At 33.4% G+C, this 13,317-nt stretch overlaps 1 protein-coding gene across 50 annotated transcripts in view; it reads left to right on the top strand.

Moving 5' to 3' along the window:
* The window catches only part of rgl3a (ral guanine nucleotide dissociation stimulator-like 3a), a 120,975-nt gene that overhangs the window by 40,682 nt on the left and 66,976 nt on the right, over positions 1 to 13,317 (top strand). For 10 of the 50 annotated variants that reach the window (XM_087256563.1, XM_087256540.1, XM_087256564.1 and 7 more), the window contains 9 exons: positions 454 to 531; positions 1,950 to 2,036; positions 2,136 to 2,168; positions 2,299 to 2,420; positions 3,917 to 4,012; positions 4,738 to 4,879; positions 5,131 to 5,391; positions 6,575 to 6,689; positions 7,688 to 8,894. In XM_087256563.1, the coding sequence (XP_087112689.1) occupies positions 454 to 531; positions 1,950 to 2,036; positions 2,136 to 2,168; positions 2,299 to 2,420; positions 3,917 to 4,012; positions 4,738 to 4,879; positions 5,131 to 5,391; positions 6,575 to 6,689; positions 7,688 to 7,836 (1,083 nt within the window). In that variant the 3' untranslated portion in view covers positions 7,837 to 8,894. Of the gene's footprint in view, positions 1 to 453; positions 532 to 1,946; positions 2,037 to 2,135; positions 2,169 to 2,298; positions 2,478 to 2,858; positions 3,647 to 3,789; positions 4,013 to 4,737; positions 4,886 to 5,130; positions 5,392 to 6,574; positions 6,915 to 7,033; positions 8,895 to 13,317 lie in introns of those variants that run through there. The other 40 variants (XM_087256555.1, XM_087256534.1, XM_087256556.1 and 37 more) reach the window with 10 other exon arrangements.

Genomic DNA, 13,317 nt, shown 5'->3' with positions numbered 1-13,317 from the left:
ACTGTTTAAACTAAATAAACTATTACCGTCAGGCTTTCACAAGCCAGCCTCAAAGTTTGTTCTCAAACTTTAAGAATCTAGTTATATTTAAAGATGCTCACAGGCCACATCCCCACACCCTTTTTTCTGCTCGCATAAAAAGACTAAATCAATAGGCCATGCGGAATTATCCTGTTAAAGCAAAACATCCCATAATGTTCATTAAGTGTTGTTATCTGTGCTGGCTTGTAATAGTCCTCTGCAGTCTTTATCGTCTTCTGTTAAGTGATATATCTTCATCTTGTGTTGTATTTGCATGCAGGAGATTGGATTTGAATGTGATTTATGTCAGTGGTATTCAGTACATCTAGTGCTTAGCTTTGCATCGCACCCTTATCTTAAACACAGTTTCAGATTGCATGCATTTCAGTGTACCAAATGTCTTCTAATCTGTTTGGTGTGTGATTGATTTAGGAGGGAAACCAGGCAGCGGATGTAGAAACTTACTCTGCTCCAAAGTCTCCCAGACTCAGTCCTACGTGTAAGCACATGGTAAGATTCACTATTAGTCTTTAGCAGTAAGGTTGTGAATTTGACTCATTTAAAAGTGCTGTATGTATGTTTTTGACTCCTCTAAAGCCTAAAAATACCATAATATGTTTGCAGATAGTTTGGAAACATGCTAAGTGAACATTCTTGTTTATCTGTAAAACAATGCTGAAGTGAGATGTTCTGCTTTGAAAATGTGAGAAAATGCGAGTTACGTGCTGGAACGCTGTCTTTGTTTTTTGTCTTTTAACACGCCCACTGCCAATTTAGCCAATTATATTTCAGCACCCCGGGTTGCCTTGGTGGAAAACAATGTATTTCAATCATTCATTCAGGAAGGCTCTCAAAGTGTGCGTTAGTGACCGAAATGCAACCTCCGGTGGACAGTAGCAGACTCCAAAATGAGACGCAGATTCAGAGTTCCACATGAGGTGGTTATTAATTAGCAAATAAAATAAATATTACGAATGTAAACATTAGGTGAGCAGGTTACATTGTAACCCGGTGTCCTAACAACATGATACGTGAAGAGATATGCAGTGATTAGCAATTTGGCTGTTTGCACCAGACAAAACACGACAGAAATTTAAATAAATCCATTCAGAAGCACTGAATAGCACTCTACTGCAATTCAGCAACTCACTGCACTCTAACAAAATGGTAAGGTTTATAACCTAATTAATACTTATTAAACCTCTTTAACATGATTAGATTTATATGCTGAATCACTGATATGTGTTGGTTTGTACTGAGTCAATTCTAAAGTCCAATTTCAAACAGTTTATTTTATTTTCAAGATCCGAGGTGAACTATCTGCTGATGCTTTCAGCAGTATGGCGATAAATATCATGTACATTGGCTGAATAAAGCACATGAGGTGTACCTGAGGTGATCATTGTTTTCTGTTGTTCAGCTGCAAGAAATAGAAGCCGTTTCTGAAATATTAATTTCAGGTTAGAACAAAAACTCCCTTTAATATGGAAAATATTCTAGAATAAAAGCTAGAATAAAAGCAGTTCTTAATTTTTTTTTTAAAACTATCTTAGGGTCAATATTATTAGCCGCCTTAAGCAATATTTTTTGATTATCTACAAAACAAACCATTGTTAATGCAATGAGTTGCCTAATTAAGCTAATTAACCTAGTTAAGCCTTTAAATGTCACTTTAAGCTGAAATCTATTATCTTGAATAGTATAAAGTGAAATATTATGTGCTGTAATCATGGCAAAGATAAAATAAATCAGTTATTAGAAATTAGTTATTAAAACTATTATGATTAGAAATGTGTTGAAAAAATATACTTTCCGTTAAACAGAAATTGGGGAGAAAATATACAGGAGGGCTAATAATTCAGCAGGGCTAATAATTCTGACTTTAATTGTAAGTCTATATTGCCTGACAGATTTTTTTTTTCTAGCAGAGCTCGTCCAGTGGTGAGGTGCCGTACCTGGGCACTTATCTGACCGTTCTCACCATGCTGGACACAGCGCTGACTGACAATGTAGAGGTGAGACTCTTTAAATTCATTTCGCACATATACTGCTTTTTATTTCAGTTTCCTAATGGAACCTGATTTAATGAAAACATAAACTCTTTGTGCTCACAGGGAGGCCTCATCAACTTCGAGAAGCGACGAAAAGTAAGTAAAAATGCATGAAAAATGAATGCATGTAAATCTGATGTTTTAAGTACTGACCAATGAAGTTTAGCTGCTCACGTGTCAAGATGCATGACTTTTTTTTTGGTGTCCTGTCCTTTTGTGTGTTTAGGAGTTTGAGATTCTGTCTCTAATCAGGCAGCTGCAGGCGTCATGTGCTCACTACACTCTCCAATCACATCCTCGCATCATTTCCTGGATCAACAGCAGCATGAGTCTTTCTGATCAGAAGAGGTGAGACATTTAAATGCACATGCCTTACACATGACATAACAAAGCAAACATTAGAAAATCTTTTTTTTTTTTATTAGAATATGCAAAAATTATACAAATACAAGAAAAAGTCAACAAATAACAAATACAAAGCAACGAAACAAAAACAAAACAAAAACAATAACAATATAGTCATGTACTGGTATGTGCGTGAGTGTGTGCGTGTGAGTGTGTGTATGCATGTAAAGGTAACTTGGTGGACAGATCAGAGTACATACATAAGGGAGGGAGTAACAACAATGCTAATTAATGTATGATAGTAAAAATGAGAGTAAAAAGAAAGAATGGACAACAGTAATAAATGACAACAATAATAATAAATCACAAGTGCTACACCAACTACTACTACAGAAAGTTACTTATATAACAACTACTTCTTGTTAGAAAATCATTTTTAACATTTTATTTGGAAGATATTTGAGCTCTACTGATGTCAGAAATGTTTGCATCCAGTGTGCAAGAGTTGGGAAAATTACTTCATAAAAGTAATTCGTTTCTAATTGCATCATTCATTCGTTCATTTTCTTTTCGGCTTAGTCCCTTCATCAATCTGAGGTCGCCACAGCGGAATGAACCGCCAACTTATCCAGCATATGTTTTACACAGCGGATGCTCTTCCAGCTGCAACTTCACAGGGAAATCTAGTTGCATCATTAAAACTGTATTTCAAATTTCAATTAGAGCTGTGACGATGGCAATTTTTTACTACCCGGTCGGATCACCACCATAACAAGGGCGGTTGTTGGTGACTTACCACCGCGGGAGTAGATAATTGCCACTGTCACAGCTCTACTTCAAAGTAGGGCTGCTCGATTATGGGAAAAATCATAATCACGATTATTTTGCTGTAATAATTGTAATTATTGTATTAACGATTAACAAATAATTGTAATAACGATTATTGAAAATGATATACAGTTAAAGTCAAAATCATTTGAATTTTTTTTATAAATATTTCCCAAACAATGTTTAACAGAGCAAGGAATTTTTCGCAGTATTTCATATAATATTTTTTTCGTCTGGGGAAAGGCTTATTTGTCTTATTTTGGCTAGAATAAAAGCAGGTTTAAATATTTTGAAACCATTTTTAAGATCAATAATATTAGCCCCCTTAAGCAATATATAGTTTTGATTGTCTGCAGAAGAAACTACTGTTATACAATGACTTGCCTAATTAACCTAATTAAGCCTTTGAATTGCATTTTAAGCTGAATACTTGTGTCTTGAAGAAAATCTAGTAAGTAGTATGTACTGTCATCATAGCAACGAAATGAGTTATTAAAACTATTATGTTTAGAAATGGGTTGAAAAAACACTTTCCAATAAAAAGAAATTGAGGGGAAAAGGGTCGCTAATAATATTAGCTACTAGTTACTTTGTGACTAATTGCAACACTGACAGATGAATAAGCCTCTCAGATATTTCAGTAGTAACTGTAAGTGCTTCTCTCTCACAAGCTATGAGTTGTCAAGAGAGCTGGAGCCCCCGGTTGACCCCTGTCCCAGCTCTCCAAACTCCTGGAGTCACAGGCTCATCGCCAAGAAACTGAATTTGTAAGTGCTGTTATTCCTGTGATTTATTACATTTATTACAGAAAATATGCAAATTTTACAACTCCCCTAGTTTTAAACAGTAGATTTTTACAATTTTTGAATCCATTTAGCTAATCTTCGAGTCAGATGACAACTCTTTTAGCTTAGCTTAGCATAAATCATTGAATCTGATTAGACCATTAACATCTCACCGAAATGGCTTGGAACTATAGTCTTATTCTGGTGTAATTATCAAGGAACTTTGCTGCTGTACCATGGCTGTAGCAGGCGCAAGGATATTACCCATCACTGATACCTAGTTACCAATAGCTCAGGACTATTTTCAGGTGCTGCGTGATATAATTTCACCTGCTGCAGGCATATCAGCCTTGAATAGCAACTTTTTATTTTCCGTCGATACACAGTGCAACTAGAGAAGAGTCAAACTTTAAAAAGATATAATTATGATACGTCTTTTTTATGTTAAGTGAGATGCTAATAGTCTAATCTGATTCAATGACTTATGCTAAGCTAAAATAATAGTGCTTTCACTAGACCAGAGATCGGCTGAATGGATTAAAAAATGGTAAAATTCATCTGTACTCTAGGGGAGTCTGTCCAAAACAGTGTAGTGTTTCTTTAAAGCAACTGGTTTCATTTTGTATGTTCAGACTCAGAACATTCAGAAAGTAATAAGGCATCTTGCTAACTCACTTGTGACGTGTGTTTCTCTTCTCCTCCTTCAGATTGCTGTCTGCCACTGAGAACTTCTCAAGGAAAACTCTTGCCGATCAGATCAGCGTGTCGTCCTCAGGCTCCAGCGGCTCAGACATGGAGGATCTCGGCAGAGATCTCAGCAGCCCCAACCTCTCACCTCTTGTGTATAAGGTATGGGTAAATTCAAATCTGCAGAACTACTTGCTTTTTAGTTGTCTACTACCCCAGAACGTGCTAACCACTGTGCCACCGTGCCGAATTTATAGCTAAACTTTTATGTATTCTATGAATGCATCTGTCGTCATAAGCGTAGCCTTCTCTCTTTCTCTCACACACACACTCACTCACATTACGCTTTATAATGAATAATTCTAACTAGATGTGTTGATGTAAATAACTATTTTTCATTCCTTCATTCACAGTCACCGTCAGTTTCCTGTCAGGACATCTCGGTAGACACGCCAACCTCATCTCCGACTCCACCACCTTCCTGTCAAAGATCCCTACAGGCAGATCTGCCTGAAAGCCCCTCCTCTACTTCATCATCATCTTCATCATCCTCTCCATCCCTACATCAACGCTGTGCTCTGCATCCCATGTACAACAAGCAGGTTGCAGATTCCTGTATCGTCAGAGTCAGCGTGGAATTTGGCAACAATGGAAATGTTTATAAAAGTATTCTGGTAAGCCATGATTTTATGTTATTTTATTTTATCTTTAATTTTATTTACATGAGTTTTATTTTATTATTTTATTTTATCTTATTTTATCGTATTTTATTAATCTTTTATTTTATCTAATTTAATTTTATCTTGTTTTATTTTATTTTTAATTTAATTTAATCTTTAATTTAATTTACATGGATTTTATTTTATTATTTTATTTTATCTTTTTTTATTTTACTTTCAATTTGATCTTTAATTTTATTTACACAAATTTTATCTTATTTATTTTATTTTATTGTATTTGTCCAATGCTTTCATGACCTTATTTTAGTCAGTTTCTTTGTTTCTTTTTCTTAATTAATTTGATCCTATGCATGCTTCACCTAATTTTATTTTATTATTATTATTTTTTTAATATTTTATTTAAATGATGTTGATTTTGTTCATGCATGACCTTATTTCATTATTTTATTTTATTAATTATATTGATCCCATGAATGCATGACCTTGTTTTACTTTCTTTTTAATTTATTTAATTATTTTTATATAACTTTATTGATTTTATGTATACATAATTTTATTTTAGTTATTATTTTATTAATTATTTTTATTCTATGCATGCACAACCTTATTTTACTTAAATTATTTTATCAAATTAGTTTATATTACTATATTGATCCTATGCATGCATGACTTTATTTTAATTATTATATTATTAATTATTTTGATCCTATGCATGCATCCCCCTTATTAACTAGGCAGGTTAAGGTATTTAGAAAATGTATTGTTTAACAATAGTTTGTTCTGTAGACTAAAAAGCTTAAGGGGGCTTATAATTTTGACTTTAAAATGGTTTTTAAAAAATTAAAAACTGCTTTTATTCAATTAAATAAGACTTTCGCCAGAAGAAAAAATATCATCAGACATACTGTGAAAATTGTATTGCTTTGTTAAACATCATTTGGGAAATATTTAAAAAAGAAAAAACAATTCAAAAGGGGGTTAATATTTCTGACTTTAACTGTATATTGCAGAAAATCTAAATATCGCAATGTGTGTTTTTTTCCAATATTGTGTGGCCCTAACATACATGCATGACTTTATTTTATTTTATTTTATTTTTTAGCAGGTGCATAATTGTTAGATCCAATAATTCTGCTCTGAAACTGACTCTTAAAATGCCTGATCTCTTTATGTTCAGATAACCAGTCAGGACAAGACAGCTCAGGTGGTTCAGAGAGCTCTGGAGAAGCACAACCTGGAGGAGATGAACTGCCAAGATTTTACTCTCACACAGGTGCTTTCTAATGACAAAGGTGAGCTTCTTAATCTGTACAGATTTTTTAAAATGAATTATTTTTTATTTCAGTCATTGTTATTTTAATAATTACCTATAAAGAACCAGCACCATTAACTAACATACTAGTACTGCTTTCCTAAAAAAAACATGCTTGAAATGCATAAAAGGGCTAATTTATTTTTCTAATTTAAAATGTTCTTAACTTGATTGTCATTGTAAATTCACATTTTAGTCATGTATAGTGTTTGTTTACATTTTATATATGCTGTGTATATAATATAAAAACAATCAGATATATCAGGCTGGAAAAATGTTCTTAACTTGATTGTCATTGTATATTCACATTTTAGTCATGTATAGTGTTTGTTTACATTTTATATATGCTGTGTATATAATATAAAAACAATCAGATATATCAGGCTGGAGTTAAATTAAAATATTATGAATATGAATTAAAATATGAATATAAATAATGAAATAATTTGTACTCGATTATAAATAAAAGTACGTTTATCTAAAAAAATATTAAAATAAAAAAAAAACATAAAATGAAGTAAATAATTATCATCTCATGCACACCTTATGGGACAACACTGGAATACATCGGGGCGAGCATCAAGGTGAGCAGTCACATACATCTAGCCGCAGAAGTTCAAATATTGCAACTGTGGAAATATAATTTATATAATCTAGTTCTAAATTAACAATGATATTTCTTGAAGACACTGTATGACTGCAGACTAACCAACACGTCTCAATTAAAAACATTCTGCTTGTTCAAGTCTCCTGGACCGGGTTCTCATCTTCATTCTTATTTTTCTCAACATAACCTGCAAATAATTTGCAGCTCAAATCGTATTCGAATAACGATTATGATCCTGCCACAAACTAACACTGTTTTCAGTATTACAACACTGTTAGTTTGTATAAAACATTGGTTATGTTTAGTACAGAAGGTTTTTTACTACATATTTACCTCTCAATAAATCAGTGTCTCGTTTTTGTATTTATCAGAGTTGCTGATCCCAGACAAGGCCAACGTGTTTTATGCCATGTGCACCACTGCCAACTATGACTTTGTGCTCCGTCAGCGTTACAAACACCTCAGTAGAGCCACCGGACCATCCTGGAGTCCAGGAGCAGTGGTGAGGAGCCGCAAATAACCTACATGACAAAAGATAATAAATAAAACTGCATAGAACAAACAGTCTGTTCACAAATACTGAGCTGATGAAATGGGGAATACTGAATGGTGAAGCTTGGGATAATATAAGAACACAGACTCTGGAGCATCTCAAGCTCAATTATGTGTCGTTGATAAAATAATGAAGAAACTTTAGCTTTCTATAGCTGCTAAAACCGGTGGAAACTGAAGGAACGAAGGCTCAGAGGAAGCTGCAATAAACGGCCACATCTACTGCCAGATTACTCAAAGGTTTTGCTTTGAAATGGGACAGGCGTTAGCATCTGGATGTACTGTAGGTGAGTGAGCAGAGTTTTTAATGTAGCTAATATTCAGTGAGGACTGAATAGAAATTTATTTGAAGGAATTCAGATAATTCTTTAAGATAATATATTTATAATTGAATTTTAATAAAGATCACTTTATTTTGTCTGTGATATTTTAACGTTTTGCTGCAGTTTTAAGGTGTTTAATTTAACTTTTGTATGTGCAAGTTAATCTCTCTTTGTTTAGCTGTCTTGTTTTGTGTTAAAGTGCTTTTAATTTTAGCTGTTTTTTAATGTGCGGTAGTTTTTTTTAACACTATATTTTTTTAGACTTTTAATAATGGAAGATGTTCATTTATTTTTGTATTTTGGCCTAATGTTTGTCCTTATGAAGGATTTGCGCACTTCATGATCACTTTTTTAGATGTGTTTTTTCTAGTGGTGTCAAATGAAGTTAACTCATCCATATTGGATCTCTTGTGACTTTCTGAGCAAATGCAATTCTGAGAAGTGAAGAGACTCTGTATGTGCTTTGTGAAAGGTAAAGCAGGTCAGTCGCTGACGTCTGTGTGAAAGGGTTTGCTGCTAAATAGTGATGCAGGTGTTTGTTTTCCTGGAATCTACAGTAAGTGTTTTTCTGCCAAATGAAACAGGGCCTGAATCAGCATTAAATGCACACGTCTGCTGTTTTTGCACAGAAAGCCACAATTCTTGACTGAAATGTGTGTCTGTCTTCGTGTCAATGTGTAATTAAAATTTAATTTGGCACTTAGTGTTGTCTGTTTTGCATACTTTCACTTTTGATTGGTTGAATGTTACACACTTTAATCACACACTTTCCAGAACTACAGAATTGTCAGTTCAGTTATATTTTATACTGTTTTCTTGCCAAAAAATAGCCTGTAAATTACAATCTGAAGCTATTATTACACTGTTTTTGTATTTATTTAAAATATAACTTGAATTAAATATAAAATACTTTTATGTTTTCAATATTGTATGTTTAATTTCATTTAATTTGAACATTTTAATGTAAATATAAAGTGCCCAGCACAAATGAGTATACCCCTTACAGATACATTCATCCATTTTCCTTCGGCTTAGTCCCTTTATTCATCAGTAGTCGCCACAGTGGAATGAATCACTAACTTATCTAGCATATGTTTTACACAGCAGATGCCTTTCCAGCGGCAACCCAGTACTGGAAAACATCCATACACACTCATTCACACATATACACTATGGCCAATTTAGTTTATTCACTTCACCTATACCTCATGTCTTTGGACTGTGGGGGAAACTAGAGCACCCGGAGGAAACCCACTCCAACATGGGGAGAACATGCAAACTCCACACAGAAATATCAACTGACCCAGCTGGGAGTCAACCCAGCGACCTTCTTGCTGTGAGGCAACAGTGCTAGCAACATTTGCATGTTCTTTCCTTGTTAGCATGGGTTTCCTCCTAAGTTGGTGGTTCATTCTGCTGTGGCGACCCCTGATAAATAAAAGGACTAAGCCAAAGTAAAATGAATGAATGAATATATAGTTTATGAGAAAAGGATAAAAATATTAACCTTTTAAAGTGTGTTTGCATGTGTGTGAGATGAAATTTTGTATAACTACATTATTGGTTTTTTTTAAGATTTATTTTTGGCCTTTATTAGATAGGACTGTATTTAGACAGGAAGCAACGTTTGAGAGAGATGGGGGTATGGAAATGTCCTCGAACCGGGATTCGAACTCGCGATACCCTCACATGCTATTGCACCATATGTTGGCACGCTAACCACTAGGCCATTGTGCCAACAACATTAGTGTTTCTAAGAATTATGTTGGTTTTCTAGTTTAAGTTTGTTACTATACTGAATAGAATAAAGAGTACACTTCTAAAGGCATAAAAAATGATTTAAAAGTTAACTATTTGGGAAACACAGATAATCACAATTAATTCAGATTCATGGAGGGAATTTATTTGGAAAAATGTACTCAGGTTCTTTATGACCCCTAAAATAAAATACTTCCAAAGTAGCGATTAAAAAAAATGGTGAATGCTGGAGAACATGTGGAAATGTATTGGCAGGTCATGTCCACATATTTTGGGATTGTTATATTTTGCACACCTATTGACAAGATTTAAATAAAGAGAAAAAAGCAATAATGTGATTAAATCTGGAGTGTAATTTTAAAACTATGTACCTGGGAATCTACTCTGCAGAAATACCAAACAATGATGTCTATCTTCTTTACACACTACTAATAACTAACAAAAAGGCAATTACACAGAAATGGCTCAAGGAAGATTCTCCATCTGTAGGCGAATGGTATGATATTGTAAAAGAGGTGGGGTAAACGCTTGAAAAGAAATGTATTGCTTTAATTTCATTGTGGTGCTTTTACTTTATATAAGTTTGGAGGCTGTTGATCTTTGACACGTAACCCTTTACAAAATTTCATATAGCAACATTTTTTCAACGATAAATACGAATGTAAATAAGATTGTATTCGGTGACCTTTGACACTTGTCTTTTTTGTTTCCATGTTGCTTTAAAAATGTCTGTTTTTTTTTTTTGTACTGCTGTTTTGTTTGTTTTGCTCTAAACTGTTTTGAAAAAGGGTAAAATACATACACGTATATAAAAAAATTATTAAAAAGACGCAGTCATGATAATATTAAGTAACCCAGAGGTCATTCTGGTGCTACAAATTAGAGCAAACAGTGGTCAGCTGTGTCACATGTTAAATGGCCGTTTAGTTTTTTCTATAAAGAATTTTGAGTAAGCACTACTAAAGATGCCTTTCATCGTACAAAAGATCTATTTTACAAATAATAGGACAAAATTTAAAGAATTAATGTTAAACTTTTCTTTTTAATATAAAAATATTTTTTTTGTTTTCAAAACTTATGGTATTATGGTATAACTAGCTATCATAACATTTATCATGCTTCTTTTTGGATTCTCGGAAGCTATAGAAATCAAAAATGTAAAAAAGGAAAAACGTTTGCACCATTGTTTTTGTTTACATCCCTCAAAATGGCCTATAGTAATAGCCTATCTTGTAATTGAAAGGGAGAACACAGCCTGAAGAAATAAGCTATTGCAAAAGTCTTGTCTTTTCACAATGAAATAATAAGTGAATCCGGGTTTCGTCTTTAATTTTACAAAATGAGCACGAGCTGTCAACCTCCATTTATTAAAGTTTTGTCAAAACTATGCATAAACAAACCAATGACGACCTTGAGCATCCTCCACCGCCTACCGCAAGATGGCGCCGTTGTCCGTTTACTTTAGTTTGACTGTTGGTGCTCTGTTCAGTGGTGACCGCGCGTCAGGCTGAACTCTTGTACTTTTCAGGTGGGTTAATTTATTATTTCTCCTTATTTCATCAATTAACTGTTTTCTAATTAATTTCAGTGTAGTTGCTAATTTCTTTAAGTCGTTAACTTACTCGGTTGTACATTCATCCTGATACACACTCGACGAGTGGGGGTTGCAATTTGTGGCGCAGGTCAATAGGGAGCAGTTTTTAAGTTTATAGTTCATAATATAATATAGAGTAAACTGTTTGGCGGGGATTTCCATTTATATTATGTATTATTCACATGTAGTCTCTCTCCAAACAGTTCACATGGTTTTCCAATAGAGGGAAGCAGAGTAGCATCAGGCATTCAGTTTTGGGAGTGCCGTATTTTGTTACATCACGACTGCTGCTTAAACCAGCTCAAATGAATGATTTTACAAACCGATTACTCCTTTAAAATGGCAATAAAGTAGACTCCAAGCAAGAATGTTAAGTTTATCTACTATAACACACACATAGGTAATATCCAAGACTAAAAAAATATGATCAGTCTTAAAAGTATGCTTAAGTTTGACATATATTTTTCACATTTATTCATGTTTTTAGTAATACTTTGAATGTAGCTGTCATTACTGAAATACCATTTTTTGTTTTATTTAAAAAATGTCTTTGCCTAAATTACCACAAAAAATATTAAGTAGCGTAACATTTGGATTACAATTTCAGTATGTTTTACTTGAAAAATGACATGCATAATTTATGAAGATTGTTATTTGTCATAACATCATTCTCCGTAATTTTGTAGAAGGGATAAAAATGAAAATTTTCTCATAAATTAGAGCCAGATTGCTGAAATATTACTAAAGAAAGAAAATCAGCTTTATCAAAATTTACTCTACGTTTGGTTTTTGACCACTCAAACTTAAAACTTAACTTCTTAAACTTTCCGGACCAAGAATGACGTAATGATTTCTTTGAAATTGTAAAGGTTTGTGTTCGGCCAGTATGACTCTGACATATGATACCATTAAAAAGCGTAGAATCTATGTTTTATGCAGATATGCTTACATTTTTTCTGCAGATTGTTTTGACATTTATTTTACAGCAAAACAGCTAATAACATTCATTTAAACATTCATTTAAACTTAGAATGTGTTCACGAAAAAAGTGCCTATTTTTGAGAAGATTTATTAACACAGACAACCTATACAATCATTTTTATCACTTTTTTGTGCAATTTTAAACGGGTTTTATGTCAAATGATATCAAAACATTCCATGTGGGTTTAGGAAGCATTTAGGCCAGGCTCATTGGAAATATGTGCCTCAGCCTACATTTTTTATATTTTTTTGAGACATAAAATGTGTTGTGTTCTTGAAACCGATGTGTTTTTAAAAGCAACAGTAAGAGAAAAATGCAGTAAAACTTTGCAGTTTTACCTTAATCTTACATTGCTTTAATCTGTTGATACATGAAACCATGCTTCACTGGACTCAAACTTGAGTTCTTTGCATTACAAATACAACACGTACAAGGTGAGGTACTGAGCAAACTGACCACACCAGAAAAGTTATCCAAATGCACCATATAGGTGACGTAAATGTATTAAATTACAAATTATAGACACTGATAAGTTGTTTTGTGGTATCTATGGAAATAAGAATTTATTTGTCGATAATATGTCCCTCTAAATATGCTTAATGTAAAAAGAAACAAAAAGTTGTAGGCGTCAAACAGCTCTGTAGCATTCATTTGACCTAGAAACTGCTGTCTAATATATGTTGGAGTATGTTTTTTTGCGGTTTCACAAAAATGTTGGCTGAAGCACATATATACAATGAGCCTGTGTTGCAAGATTTTCAATTAGGCTAGGGCAAGTATAGACAGAAACCC

The sequence above is a fragment of the Danio rerio genome, chromosome 6 (assembly GCF_052040795.2).
Source record: "Danio rerio strain M-AB ecotype USA chromosome 6, GRCz13ab, whole genome shotgun sequence".
In the NCBI taxonomy this organism is placed as follows: Eukaryota; Metazoa; Chordata; class Actinopteri; order Cypriniformes; family Danionidae; genus Danio; species Danio rerio.
Note: the sequence above shows the minus strand (reverse complement) of the source record. Positions and strands in the feature narration are given on the sequence as shown.